The 14294-nt window shown below is 41.5% G+C and overlaps 1 protein-coding gene across 2 annotated transcripts in view; it reads left to right on the top strand.

The window, feature by feature from the left end:
- NCF1 (neutrophil cytosolic factor 1) overlaps positions 1-14294 on the top strand; it is a 49022-nt gene that overhangs the window by 22516 nt on the left and 12212 nt on the right. For both annotated transcript variants that reach the window (XM_033922246.1, XM_033922247.1), the window contains exons 3-7: positions 61-136; positions 4285-4450; positions 8281-8339; positions 10671-10793; positions 11010-11117. In XM_033922246.1, coding sequence (XP_033778137.1) covers positions 61-136; positions 4285-4450; positions 8281-8339; positions 10671-10793; positions 11010-11117 — 532 coding nt within the window. The remainder of the gene's footprint in view (positions 1-60; positions 137-4284; positions 4451-8280; positions 8340-10670; positions 10794-11009; positions 11118-14294) is intronic.

Here is a 14294-nt window from a genome sequence, read left to right on the forward strand (position 1 = left end):
GGCCCTAAATGAGTAATGAACTTGAAATTTATGAATCTCACCTCTGCTCTCTAACACTAGAAAGCTTTAAAGGAGATGTTTCCTATTGAGTCTGGAGATATTAATGCAGAGAACAGGACTATTCCACGTTTGCCAGGTAAGGCATGATATAGATAAAGTTTATGTAGAATTTATGAAGGCTCGTCCTGTTGCCCACATCTTTGGTCCAGCATAAGAATTATCCAATAATATTTTAGATGTTTTTTTTTAACTCAAGAGGTTTTAAAACCACACACCACCTTAAAAAGTGAGGATAGTCGGGAGTCTATGGACAACTATATTTTTGGCAGCTTCTTATGTTGTCACAACTGAAGTTTCTGTAGCCTAAAAGGAACACTGTTTTCTCCCATAGCTGTATGACTGCATAATCCCTGAACAGACTGTTCTTAAATTGGATTTGTATGTAACTCAGAATTTGTAGATTTTAAGATTCTTTTGGCTTGCCTCTGCTCTCAACTGACAAAAGGGCCAACTGTCTCTACTAGTGTTCCCTCTAAGGTACAGCATGCACAACCACACACACACATGGGTGGCCATGCATCGTTCCTGAATCTGCTACAGGAGAAGTGTAGGAGTCTATGCCACTGGAAGTACTGCTCAGTGAAATCAAATGAAGCCTCTTCTGCATTCTTAAGTACGAGTCGTACTTAAGTCAGGTGTCTGTAACCTGGGGACTGCCTGTACTAGAACTGGGGATAAATCATTGTAGAAAGAAACAAATATTTGATACTAATCAACATCTTTTTAGTTAAGACCAGAACGCAGTTGCTGAGGGCAGTCTCTTGGCCTTTTGATTAAGACTGAGAAAACGAAGAAGTTTATTCAGAACTGAAACATGGACTGTGTCGGGTCGGCACCACTACTTTTTGCTGTGTGTTATATGGCTTGATTTTATTCTGACTGTATCGCTTTTATTTGTGAAGAACTTTTGTTCTTAAAACTTTTATACCAAGAACATCTATCAGTAAAATTATTCCTTCCTTCCCCTATTTATTAACAGCAATTTGAAACGACCTGCCTTCTCAAATAATATCCTGTCTATCCCTTCAAGTTTTTCAAAAAGTTCTGAAAACTACTCTGTTTCAGCGTTTTCTAGCAGATAAGTTTCCATGAGGTCAATTCTTTCTATTAACTACAACTATTGTTAACCAAGTCGAGCCTTGTTTCTCAGGGATGACTCGGTATACAAGTTTAAGAACATAAGAATAGCCTTACTGGGTCAGACCAGTAGCTCATTCTCACGGTGGCTAATCCAGGTCACTAGTACCTGGCCAAAACCCAAGGAGTAGCAACATTCCATGCTACTGATCCAGGGCAAGCAGTGGCTTCCCCCATGTCTTTCTCAATAACAGACTTTAGTTTCTGCTATTTTAAAATGCCATGAAAACGGCAATGATATTAGTGTCATTTTATATCATTTCCCATACAAACCTACACCATGAACTAATGAAATATAATTTAGGGAGTCTACTGTTATAAGTCCATGCTAGTACATTGTATTTTATTCACCTATCATATAGTTTTAGTTCAACTTTTTAGAATGATGCATTTTATTCACTGATTGTATAATTTTAGTACTGTATGTGAACCGCCTAGAACTATGTGGTAGGGCGGTATATAAAAAAATAAAATTATTATTATTAAGAGCACTCTACTTACAAATTCCATAGTATAGGTGCACTCTAAAACTATAGGATACATTAAAATGAAACATGATATACCTGGAAAAACTAAGCATTAAGAGTTAAACAAGCTAAGGAAGATAGAGCAAGGATCTGAAGAAACATACTGCTTGCAATCTCATTTCTAAATTCGTAGGTAATGACACAATAAGGAACCTTTGCAAAATATGAAGTACTGTTGCTACTTGCAGAAAATAAAGAACAGGAAAACGAGTGGGACGGATGAAAGATTTTGAAATGCTTTCAGAGGAAACTGCCTTAATTCTGCAGAAACCACAGTCCTCTTTAAATCCATCAAGCTTGTTAAATTGTCACCTGGAGTCCGATATTCAGCTGGCAGTGATCAGCGTTTTGCTGACTGCCGTTTGTGTTAAACCAGGAAATTCAGTGCCAGGCCTTATCTGGGCACTGGCATTGAATTTCTGGGTTTGCGGACCTGGCTAACACATAGCAACCAGCTATGGGGTGCCACAAAAATACAGGACTGATTTTTATGTGGTCTTATTTATGCAGTTACCATAGCTGGTTAAGTACTGAATATCGGCACTTAATTAGCCATGTGCTGAGTCTGCTTTCAGTTTGGTGCTAACAGTGGCCTAAGGCTCTGATTGGTCCAGATGCCCCATAGGAGGGGCCTTAGGCATCAGAGCCAATCAGAGTCTTAGGCCCTTTCCCGGTGCATCCGGGGAAGGGCCTGATTAGCCCAGGTTGTATAAGGCCCTTCCCATGGTGCATCCCAGGATGCACCGGGGAGGGGTAGGTCCATTTTGGAAGACGCAGGCCAGCTGGATGGAGGGAATCCGCGTCCCTCAGGTCAGACATTTACATGAAGGTAAGGGTGTGTGTGTGTTGAAGGCAGGGGGGTTGTTGTATAGCAGCGGGAGAGAATGGATATCTCTCCCACTGTGGAGGGGGGGGGGGGGAGTTGGGTTGTTTGGAGCAGAAGACAATCAGCATCTCTTCCGCTGCAAGGGGCGGGGTTGTTTGTGGTGGGAGAAATTGAGCATCTCTCCTCCTGCAGGAAGGGGAGGTTTGTTGGTTGGCAGCAAGGGAGAACTTGCATCTCTCCCACTGCATGGAGTAGGTGTTGCCGCCGCTGCGGGTGGGGGGGTGGGTGTCACCACCGCTGCAGGGGAGGGGTGTTGTGATGCAAGGGGAGAGAATGAGCATCTCTCCCTCTGCATTACAACATGGCTTTTTAGCAGTCTCTGACACTGCCATGCCAAGGTTTAAAACAGTGCAGCCACTGTATTGGCACCCCTGGACCAGTCGCTTATTTTGGTAGCTAAAAGCTGACGCTGCTTTTAGAAAATGGCTCGGCAATTTTTAAGAATCAACTAGAGGGCTCATTTCAATGTTGAAGAGCCCATTTGCATGTTATTATTGGAGACTGCTAGAAACCGTCACTAAAATGCATGCAGGCTAAACTGTCTGAAACAGTTTAGCGACACCATTAAAGTTTTGAGAATCTGGGCCTCAGTGAGCTCAGATTTAACAGTCGCTCTTTCCAAGTATCAGCTGGTTCTTCTGTTTCTTCCACGTGTCCACTGATCTAAGGGCAGGTGCAGCCCAAAGGTATTTGACACCTTAAGTCTGTGGTCTCAAACTCAAACCCTTTGCAGACCACATTTTGGATTTATAGGTACTTGGAGGGCCTCAGAAAAAATAGTTAATATCTTATTAAAGAAATGACAATTTTGCATGAGGTAAAACTCTTTTATAAATATTTCCTGTTGGCTAAGTCATTAATAATAATATTGTCATTTATAGCTAAAGAGACATATGATCAAGAAACTGTTTTATTTTACTTTTGTGATTATGATAAAATTACCGAGGGCCTCAAAATAGTACCTGGCAGGCTGCATGTGGCTCCCGGGCCATGAGTTTGAGACCACTGCCTTAGGTGAACCTTCAAGGGGGTGGCTCAAGGCCATCATAGAAACATAGAAACATAGAAGATGACGGCAGATAAGGGCCGTTGCCCATCAGGTCTGCCCACTCTACTGACCCACCCCTAAGTCTACTATCCTAGGGATCCCACTCCTAGTGACAGGTTCCCTTGGCTTAACCCTCTAAGGGATCCCACTGGGCATCCTTCCCCCCTTATTTCCAGCATCTCCCCTTTTCTTCCCTATCATTCCATTGTCCAGCATTTCCCCCCATGCTATCCAGAATCTCTCTTCTTCCCTACCTCATTTCCCTTTAACTCTGGTGGATAGTGGAAAGGGACCTCCAACTAAATTTCCTTATCCATTGCTCTCTATAGGTTGGAACAAGTAACTTAACCTTATCAAATTCCAGCAGCTCATTAGCTCACTTGGAAAGAGACAGTGTAACCAGGTGAATTACAGAACTTTGTACAACTAGCAAATACAATATTATTTAACATAAAGAAATGATTTAGGTATACATTTGGTACCTGTGCAACTGGCAATTGTTATTAATATATTTGCATCCCACTGCTCTCCCTTCGTGAATAACAATAGTTATCGAGAAATAATTGATGTGGTCTTGGCCTATGGCAGAGTTTTACAGAGTCTGATTTGCCATATCTCCTTTTCAGCACCAAAGTGGTTTGATGGTCAGAAATCCACGGAAAACAGACAGAGCACACTGGCTGATTACTGCTACACCTTGATAAATCTTCCTTCCAAAATCTCCCGATGTGCTCATGTTCTGAACTTCTTTAAAGTCAGACCAAGTGACTTGAATGTATCTACTGACAATTCGTAAGTACAAAGTGAGCAAATGATACTTATTAAATAAAGAGGCACTGCCTACTGCCCATTAACTAATTATAGTTATTATACAATGCCTACAAATTTCATTCTGGGCCAATATACAGAAACTAGTGTTTCAGCCCGTTACATTAAAGGGTGCTAGTAAAGCCTCCTTCCCTCACATGTCCCCTATTTTCAGCCCCAGCTCTAGCTCCAAACCAATTTTTACCCCCAGCCCCCTTCTCTGCTCCCCCTGTCCAGCAGCACCTCTTACCTGCTCCCCATGTACCTCTTCCCTGCTCTCCTGGTCCAGCAGCACCTCTTCCCTGCTCCCCTGGCCCAGCAGCACCTCTTCCCTGCTCCTTGCTCCCCCTGTCCCTCTTCCCTGCTCCCCCTGTCCAGCAGCACCTGTTCTCTACTCCCCCTGTCCAGCAGCACCCCTTCCCTGCTCCCCCTGCCCCTCTTCCCTGCTCTCCCGGTCCAGCAGCACCTCTTTCCTGTTCCCCTGGTCCCTCTTCCCTGCTCCCCCGGTCTAGCAGCTTCTCTTCCCTGCTCCCCCCTTCACTGCCTTCCATACTTTGTCCCTCCTGCACCCTCCGAAGCCAGCCATCCCCCTGTGCAGTAGAACCCTCTCCCCCCCCACCATTATTGCCGCCATGCAGCCGACCCCACTGACCCTCCTACCGCGAGATGACCGTCAAACCTACTTGCTCCAGCAGCGGCCACATCACACTAAAGACGCTGCTTTGCGGCCTTCCCATGCTCTGATTTTCTTTGCCGGCGTCTCTGATGATGCGGCAGAGGAAATCAGAGCATGGGAAGGCCGCGCAGCAGCATCTTTAGTGTGATGCGGCCGCTGCTGGAGCCGGGAGGTTTGTGCGTCTCGCGGTGGGAGGGTCAATGGGAGTTCCTGTGGGCCAGGAAATGGGGGGAAGGGGCGACGATGGCGGCGAACTTACAGTGAGGGCCGGAGCTGGCAAGCCCGCTGCGAGAGAGAGAGATGCGTGGTAAGCGCGCATGCGCACTCTGCCGACCACGGAGCTACAGATCAGGTAACACGGTGTTAAGAGTGCGCATGCGCGCTTAGCATTTTATTATAGTAGATGTCTATGTTGTTGCAACATCTGTGGATACTTCTACCTGCAGGCTTTGTACCAGTACTCAAAGGAAAAGTATTTCTTCTCTCTCTCTTTGAAACTGGCCTAGGAACTTTTGCTGGCTGCAAAGCTCTGCATAGCACAAAAATGGAACGACCCTATATTACCCTCACAGCGTTTCTAGCACATTGCTGGAATGGAAAAATTAATATGGCTTCAAAAATACAAACCAAGGAAATATGAAACTAAGGGGCACCAGGCCCAGGACAAATATTAGGAAGTTCTGTTTCGCACAACGAGTGGTGGACGCTTGGAACGCTCTCCCTGAGGAGGTCGTGATGGAGACCAGCATTCTGGGATTCAAGAGCAAGTTGGATGCACACCTTCTTGCAAATCACATTGGGGGATACGAGTAAACAAGGTTTCTCAGCAGGGAACACTTGGCTTGGCCTCCGCGGGTGCAGGTCGCCGGACTGGATGGACCTAGAGTCTGATCCGGCGAAGCCATTTCTTATGTTCTTATGAATTGTTTTGGGCTCCTATTTCCCGCATTATCTACTCTCTGCTGTATCCCACTATTAATTTTTTTTTTCTCTTTTCTCTTCTTTTCTTTACTATGGCCTCTGGAGAACCGTTGCTGTTGACAGAGGAACATTTAGAAAATTCTTAAAAACACAACTGTTATTGCTTTTTTTTATAGGGTCTGACTCGCTTTGATCGAAGATTTATTGTCAATTTAAATCTTGAGGTCTGATTGCCCTTTTGTATTGTTTTAAGAATTATGTATGTTTGATCTTATGCAAACCGCCTAGGATTAGACGGTATATAAATATAAATAATAATAATGGTCCATTTCTTGGTTTCTGAGCTTGTTGCTCAAACTTACAATTTTGCCCATTTGATATGGTCTGTATATTTCCTGCAACCATAATTGTAGTTGTTATTCAGGCTGTGTATTTGTTTCAAGTTTATTAAGATTTTATATACCGCCTATCAAGGTTATCTAAGCGGTTTTACAATCTGGTACTCAAGCATTTTCCCTATCTGTCCTGGCAGGCTCACAAACGTACCTGGGGCTCTGGAGGATTAAGTGATTTGCCCAGGGTCACAAGGAGCAGCGCAGGGTTTGAACCCACAACCCCAGGGTGCTGAGGCTGTAGCGCCAACCACCGCGCCACACACTCCTCATATTTGAAATATGTATTGCAATTGACAATTCAGTATGTATTGTGTATTCTTTATACTACAATAAAAATAATTTGAAATAAAAAAAAAAAAAAAGAAACTGGCCTAGGAAACAACCACTTGCAGACTTTTGCATCTGCTTTTTCTGTGCTACTTTTCCCCTGGAAAATAGCACACCTAGATTTGAAAATAATAACCTTCCTCCCTCAGCCTGGTGCTGCTTGCTTTTACCTGGAAAGATATATTATATGCCTTGTTGAGTCCTGCACATACGTTTAGTGAGGTAAAGGACTGGGCCGTTTTCATAGTGTCATTTTTAACTGTGTGAATTGGTTAAATAGCTTCCCCATGGTTACTCTTACAATAAAATGCAGAAGGGAAAAGTCCCTGTGGCTTATAATGTTTTGATCAGAGAAGCTGCTGTTTTCAGCCTCACAGACTGACTCAAAAAGACAGCTGGCCACTCTTGCTTTTCTTGCTTATCCCTTGTGAGTGGGACTGTTTCTGGGTTGACACCCTAGGCCAGTGTCTCGCAAACTTTGTTGAGCCACGGCACACTAAACATAGGGGCCATGGCTCGAGGCATCTGGAAGTGCGCATATGTCGACGTGCTGTCACACGCATGCGTGATATCACATCGACATCCGCACATGTGCGAAGGCCCTCCAGGTGGGCCCTGAGCCACCACTGGGAAGTGCTAGAAGGGAAGATGTGCGGAAAGAAGGAAAGGCGCTGGTGCCAGCTGATTGGCTATAGGATGTGCCTCTTGCCGCGAGAGACAGTCAGCCGGCACTGGCGTGCCTCATCCTCCCCAGCATTTTGCGGTACACCTGAAATCTTAGAAGGCACACTAATGTGCCGTGGCACACAGTTTGTGATACACTGTCCTAGGCAGTTGAGGGACTAGAGCACAGGTGTCAAAGTCGGTCCTCGAGGGCCGTAATCCAGTCGGGTTTTCAGGATTTCCCCAATGAATATGCATGAGATCTATGTGCATGCACTGCTTTCAATGCATATTCATTGGGGAAATCCTGAAAACCCGACTGGATTACGGCCCTTGAGGAGGGACTTTGACACCCCTGGACTAGAGGCTCCCTAATATTGCAGCTATCTAAGAAGCTGGGGGGTGGGGGGTTTGGGGAGGGTCAAAGGGTTTTCCCCCACAGTAATTGTGGCCAAACAGAGCTGGGGGTTCCCCTCTGTCATAGTTGGTAAGTCCCATGATGTAACGGCCAGTGCACAGCCATGTGAGAGCAGCATCCATCGTTGTATAATGTGCTATGTCAGTGCCTCTGGGTCTGGTACCCCATGTGGACCTCTTTTGCACTTTCCTTTCAATGGTCCCCAGCACGATCTAGCAGTTTCATTACATGTGTTGGTTAAACTGTAGATGTGGAGTAAGATTAAGCATCAGTAGTTTGATTGCTTGGATGTTTCTGCTGAGTTTCAAAGTCTGGACAACATCCTGGCACTGTGTCGGCAGTAGTTAAAAGTCCAGAATTTGAAGCCAGCTGAGTTCTGGTTGGTTTAATGCAGAATATGTTCTCAATTTTTTAGTGTCCGGAAACCAGAGACATTTTTATTGCCAAAGGACATTGCCAATAAAAACGCAGCAGGTAAGACTACAGAATGTTTTTGCCTTGTGCTTTATAACTGTAATACTATTTATTTAATTCATTTTCTAGAGCTCAGAAAGGGTTACAGGTTAACAATCATAATGTACAATTTACAGGTTACAATTTGCCATATTTGCCATACAATTTGCAAGGTTTTTTCAATGCAAGGTATTACTAGGTATTCTAATAATATAATAAGGAGCCCTTTTTCTAATCTGCACTATGAAATGGGTTTAGTGTGCCCTTATGCTGGCTTTCCCATGGGCTTAGGCCCATTTCTAGTGTGGTCATCAAAAAGGATTTTTTTCTGTTTATTTCATTAATGGCCTTATGCTGGTGTTAACCCTTTCAGGACCATAAGGATCGTAGGCCAATTTTTGTGGTTTTGACGACATTTTTATGGTAAAAAGGGCTTGCAGATGCCAAAAAATTGATTTTTTTTTTGTGAAATATCATTATTTAAAAAAAAAAAAATCACACTTCTGGCTTATGGACAGTGTGGCAAGTGAATCTTCTCGTCAATCTGGCAACGACGCTAATGAATGAATGTCGGAACCAGTTTGTTTACATAAAGGCAGTATCATATGGAATCCGTACATATCAAATTTAGAACTGTAGACTATCCCAATCAAAATTTATAGGATTTTAAAGTTATGGGACAAATATGTCCCTTGGTCCTGAAAGAGTTAAGGGCTCTGCATTATGGAAGTGTGGTAATGTAAGCATTCTAGCTGATTAGCACATACATGTCCATTCTCCACCCCTCAAGAACCGATGACTCCTGGGGCTCTGGAACTTATTAACAGAGATTTGGTAACAGCAGTTAGCATATCTGGGTTTAAAAAAGGTTTAGGCATGTTTCCAGAGAAAAGGTTCCTAGTCTGCTATTGAGACAGACATGGGAAAAGCCACTGCTGTCCCTGGAATTGGTAGAACAGAATCTTGCTACTCTGGGATTCTAGCATCTTGCTACCATTTGGGATTCTTTGGGATTCCAGAATCTGGCTACTCTGTGGGATTCTGCCAAATGCTTCTAACCTTGATTGACCACTTCTGGAAGAAAGATTCTGGGCTAGATTCACTTGTTATATATTTATTTACACATTTATATCCTGCATATCCGAAATCTATGCAGGTTACAACATCATACTCATAAAATAAAACAATACAATTAGTCAATAACACAGCATAGACACACAACATAAGATCAAGGCAGTACACAATCTACAACATAAAACAATGGAAAGGAACTACAAATCTTGATAGGCCAGAACCAGTCATACTAAGAAAACACGCATACAAACACAAAAGGGAAAAGAGAATTAATGCAGAGGCAGCTCTGACGAAACAAGGGGCGCTTGATGAAGTCTTTTTGAGGACGGATCTTCACATGGGATAATGAAGCTAAGTGATGCCGTAAAGATGGAGAAATAGGAGGAGGTAGCTAGGATGATAGAAAAGGATTGGAAGGAGGGAAAATTGGAATGGAGAGGGACAGATAAGAGCTGAGTGATATGAGAAAAGTTGCAGAGGTGCGAGAAGAGATGCCAGTGAAGGGAAGAGAATGAGGGAGAAAGATGAAGCTTAGGTCTCTAGTGCCAATAGTGACTAACCATTGTTCCATTATTCCTTCTACAACATACTTTATAAGAAGATCCAAAACTACTGTAGTATTCTTCAGAAGCTACGAGTATTCTAATGATTTTTAAGAAACTAGAAAAGTATACATCATGTATTCTGATATTTAAGAACAAACACTTTAACCTTTAGTTGACAGATGGTGACACAGCTGCTTTATGTAACTTGATGTTTAACGAAAGCAGCAGTGCCAAGTAACACGTATTTGGAGATGCAGATCTCCCATAAGAGCCATAGACACATGTTGCTTCTGAGCAACAATGCCAAATAAAGGGTTTAAAGATGTATCCTCCTGCTTTTCCCCTCTTTACTAAAGGTCTTTCTAGGATAGGTAGCTATGTTAGGGAAAGGGAGCTAGATTTAGCTCATGCCTTTCTCAAAAGTTCAAGGTGAGTTACATGCAGGTACAGGAGATATTTTCCTGTCCCCCAAAGGGCTTACAGTCTAGGATTGTGCCTAAGACAGTGAAGGATTAAGTGACATGACCAAGATCACAAGAAGCAGCAGAAAGATTTGAATCAGGCTCTCCTGATTCTCAGTCCACTGTTATCATTAAAAGTATTAAACTACCCCAACTCTCCTTAAAGTATGAAGTGTGTGTGTGTCACATGAGGAAATGAAAAGAGAGAAAAAATGAAAAGGGATTTGATGACTTCTTATTAACGGCTTTCTCTGCTCTTCCCTTTTCACAAGAGATCACTGGTCCTATCATCCTGCAGACCTACCGAGCGATAGCCGACTATGAGAAGAATTCCAAGAACGAGTTGGCTGTCAGTGCTGGAGACATAGTAGATGTTGTTGAGAAAAGTGAACATGGTAAATATAATTACAGTATTTTTGTTTCCATTTCAATGTGTTTTTCTGTTTCAAGAGCAATTGCAGTGTTTGTCTTTTAGAATCTGCGTTTCAAAGTTTCATAATAACTACCTGCAGGCAGGATTTCATAAGATGTCCATCCAAAGAAGTTAGAATGGCGGTATAATATGTGTGATGTAGTCCTGCATTTTGACATCACGGCTTCTTTGTCTTTAGGCTGGTGGTTCTGTCAGCTGAAGAACAAACGGGGTTGGGTACCAGCGGCCTACCTGGAACCTATAGATAGCCCTGATGAACCAGAAGAAGCAGATCCCAACTATGAAGGTAATACATTGCTGAAAGACTCCACCAGGAACTCTACGCTACGATGATTATTCAGAACACACCAGCTTTAGCCAAGAATCTTCTCTAATTGGTAGCATCTACATCCTGAAATGTGCAGTTTTACAGGAGATGATAGGAAGTTGGGGCTTTGTGCAGATTCTGGCCACTGTATTCATTAACAAGCTCTTCAAATAGTTTTAATAAAAAATTCCTTATACTGATATTGGAGACATCTGCTCTCAATATCAAGTTTATTATGGATTTGATTAATCACTTATTCAAAATTCTAAGCGATGTACAAAATAGTAAAATAGTAAATTACAGGTATCAAGGGGAAACAAACCAGATAAATACAACTGACTTGACAAAACATATGATATGAAAGGAAAAAATGGGGAAAGAAATACAAGTTAATGATAGTAAATAAGACGAGTAAGGGGAAAAAACAATAGGCAAGGGGAAAGCAGTGAGCTTCAAGGAAATTAAGAACTAAGCTTCAGTTGATGCACCTAATATAATTTTCTAGTTGATGCATCTAATCAGATTTTCTAGTTCTCAAATGCATCTTTAAAAAGAAAGCATTTTAACTTGCTCTTGAATCTATCTAAATTATGATCTTCCCGTACCCTCATATTAAAGATTCCTTAAACTGGAGGCGTCAAATGTTCTCACTATGCCCTCATATCAGTCTTCTTGTTCTAATGCTGTTTCATCTTTCTGTACCATGAACATCACTCAACTTATAATTAATGAAATTTGTTGTCAGAGAATGTGGTGAAAGCAGTTAGCGTAGCAGGATTTAAAAAAGGTTTTGATAATTTCCTAAAATAAAAGTTGATAAGTAATTATTAAGATGGATCTTGGAAAATGCACTGCTTACTCTTTTGGGATCTTGCCAGGTATTTTGGACCTGGATTGGACACTGTTAGAAATAGGATAATGGGTTTGATGGACCTTCAGTCTATCCCAATATGGCAATGCTTATGTTCACAACACATCACAACAGTGCAAAATGGGTTCAAAGAAAGTGATGTTTTCCACCATAATTGTGCCGAATTGTTGAATGCTACAGGTAATACATTTTAAAAATAAAATAATAGATATAGATAAGGTAATAATAAAAATTAATATTAAAGCAGGTTAGGACATTTTGGTCTGATCTTCACTAGGCTTAAAGGGGAATATTAATTGGATTTTCAGAAAATTTCCATCAACTTCTTTAAAAAAACAAACAACTGATATCAGGAACCAGAAGTAGTCCTTGAATAATGCCATCCAGAATAATCTTCTATAAACCTGGGATATTTATTGCCAAGGAAATAATACAGGCCATGAAAACAAAGGGAGCAGATATGCTACATTGTTACCAAGGGCTCTACTAATCAAAAAGATGCCAGGCACCAGCCTCACTGATCTGCACATATTTCACAGCAAATGAAAAAGGCAGACTTATGAAGCTCTACACTACAGGAAGAATATGGCCTTCCTACTAGGGATTCTTATTCCTATACCCAATTGTGTATGTTTCTTAATGCACGGGGATTTTGAGACCTTAACTTAGCAGAAACACTGTTAGAAAAGGCTTTATGTTCAGACATTGGTAGGGGCTGTATCTCTCATTTATACAAGGCCTTATTGGTGAGAGAGGCCCCAGTAGACCCCCATAAGACACAATGGGAACAGTTGTTGAGGAAAGAATATCAACCAAGGCAATGGGAAGTTATTTATAAGTGTCTATTTTGAGGTACCTACTCAGGGATTGAAAATGGTTACAAACTTTACTATATGTAGTATTACACCCCTTACAGGTTAAAATGTTTTTATGGGTCTGGCACAGGCTTATGCTGGTGACAATATGGCTACCGGGGAGATTTTTGCCATATATGGTGGACTGGCCCTGTGATACGATTCTGTTGCCAGAAGATGGGACAGTTGGTCTGGATAACAGGCCGCCACTGCCCCATATTAATGGAATGCTCTCTTAAACGTGTCAGTCCCAGGATTTCCAACTTCTGAGTCAAGACTTGCTGTCTTTATATTTGCAGTGGCACGTTTAGCCATAGCTATTTGCTAGAAGAAGGCTCAGATGCCAAATCTATTGTGGGTTCAACATAAATTGGCATACTTACACCTTATGTCCAAACTTAGGGAGTTTGTCAATTGGAAATCAGGGTACTGCTATATTTGGGCTTAGTAGCTGTTTGTTAGTACTATGCTTGTTTTTGCTTTTGTGATTTTATGGCATTTTGCTATATTTGTATTAATTATTCTGTTGTACCCTTTAATAAAGAAAGAAAAAGTCAGACGTGGAAGTCTGAGCCAAAACCCTATAAAATAAGGTGGCTTGATAGAAATGAGATCTTGACCCTCAATAGCAAATCCAGGTGGCACTGCCACTAGCCAAGATAGAGAAATCCAGATTAGAGTGTTGGGAGAGAGAAATACATATTAGAATAGATAAATAGTATAATCCAATGCATAAACTACATTGTATCCTTTATTGCTGTGAAATTTATTATCAAAGCTATATGTTATGTTATATGGAATCTTATATCCCCCAAATCCTCATTAATTAGAGTTCTAGGCGGGTTACAGCAACATATTGATACATAGAATTTTGTATATACACTACAAAGAATTATACATGCTACATAAAATTATCAAATTGTTATCAAATTATACATACAGTCTGAGGTAATATAGCATAAATAGCAGCTGACCATTAATATTGTCTTTCTTTTGGGTGACTTGCATTATTAGTCTGAGTCTCTTTGGACCCCTGGTAGGACTTTCTTAAAAAGCCATGTTTTTTTAATGTAAGCCACAGTGTGGCTAATGTATGAAAAATAAAGAGAAGTTTATTATCTGTTCCTTTTTTTATTTTGGCTCCAGCTTTGCAGTTAAGAACAGATTCCAGGCATTTGATTGTGGACAATATATATAATTGATTTAAGAATGGAAAGCTGTGACTTTATTTATAGTTTTCACCGATTCACGTATTTCACGTGTATCGCATTATAAGAGAGCTCCAAACATTACCCATTTCGGGTTCAACTTGTGTCAACTCTGATTTAGGCGTTGGTTCCCCATATTAGAGTTGTGATAACTGAGGACTTTCATTCACAATTAATTATTATTTTTGGTATTATATTTTTGGCCACATTTCCCTTCTTTTCT

The sequence above is a fragment of the Geotrypetes seraphini genome, chromosome 15, assembly GCF_902459505.1.
Source record: "Geotrypetes seraphini chromosome 15, aGeoSer1.1, whole genome shotgun sequence".
Classification (NCBI taxonomy): Eukaryota; Metazoa; Chordata; class Amphibia; order Gymnophiona; family Dermophiidae; genus Geotrypetes; species Geotrypetes seraphini.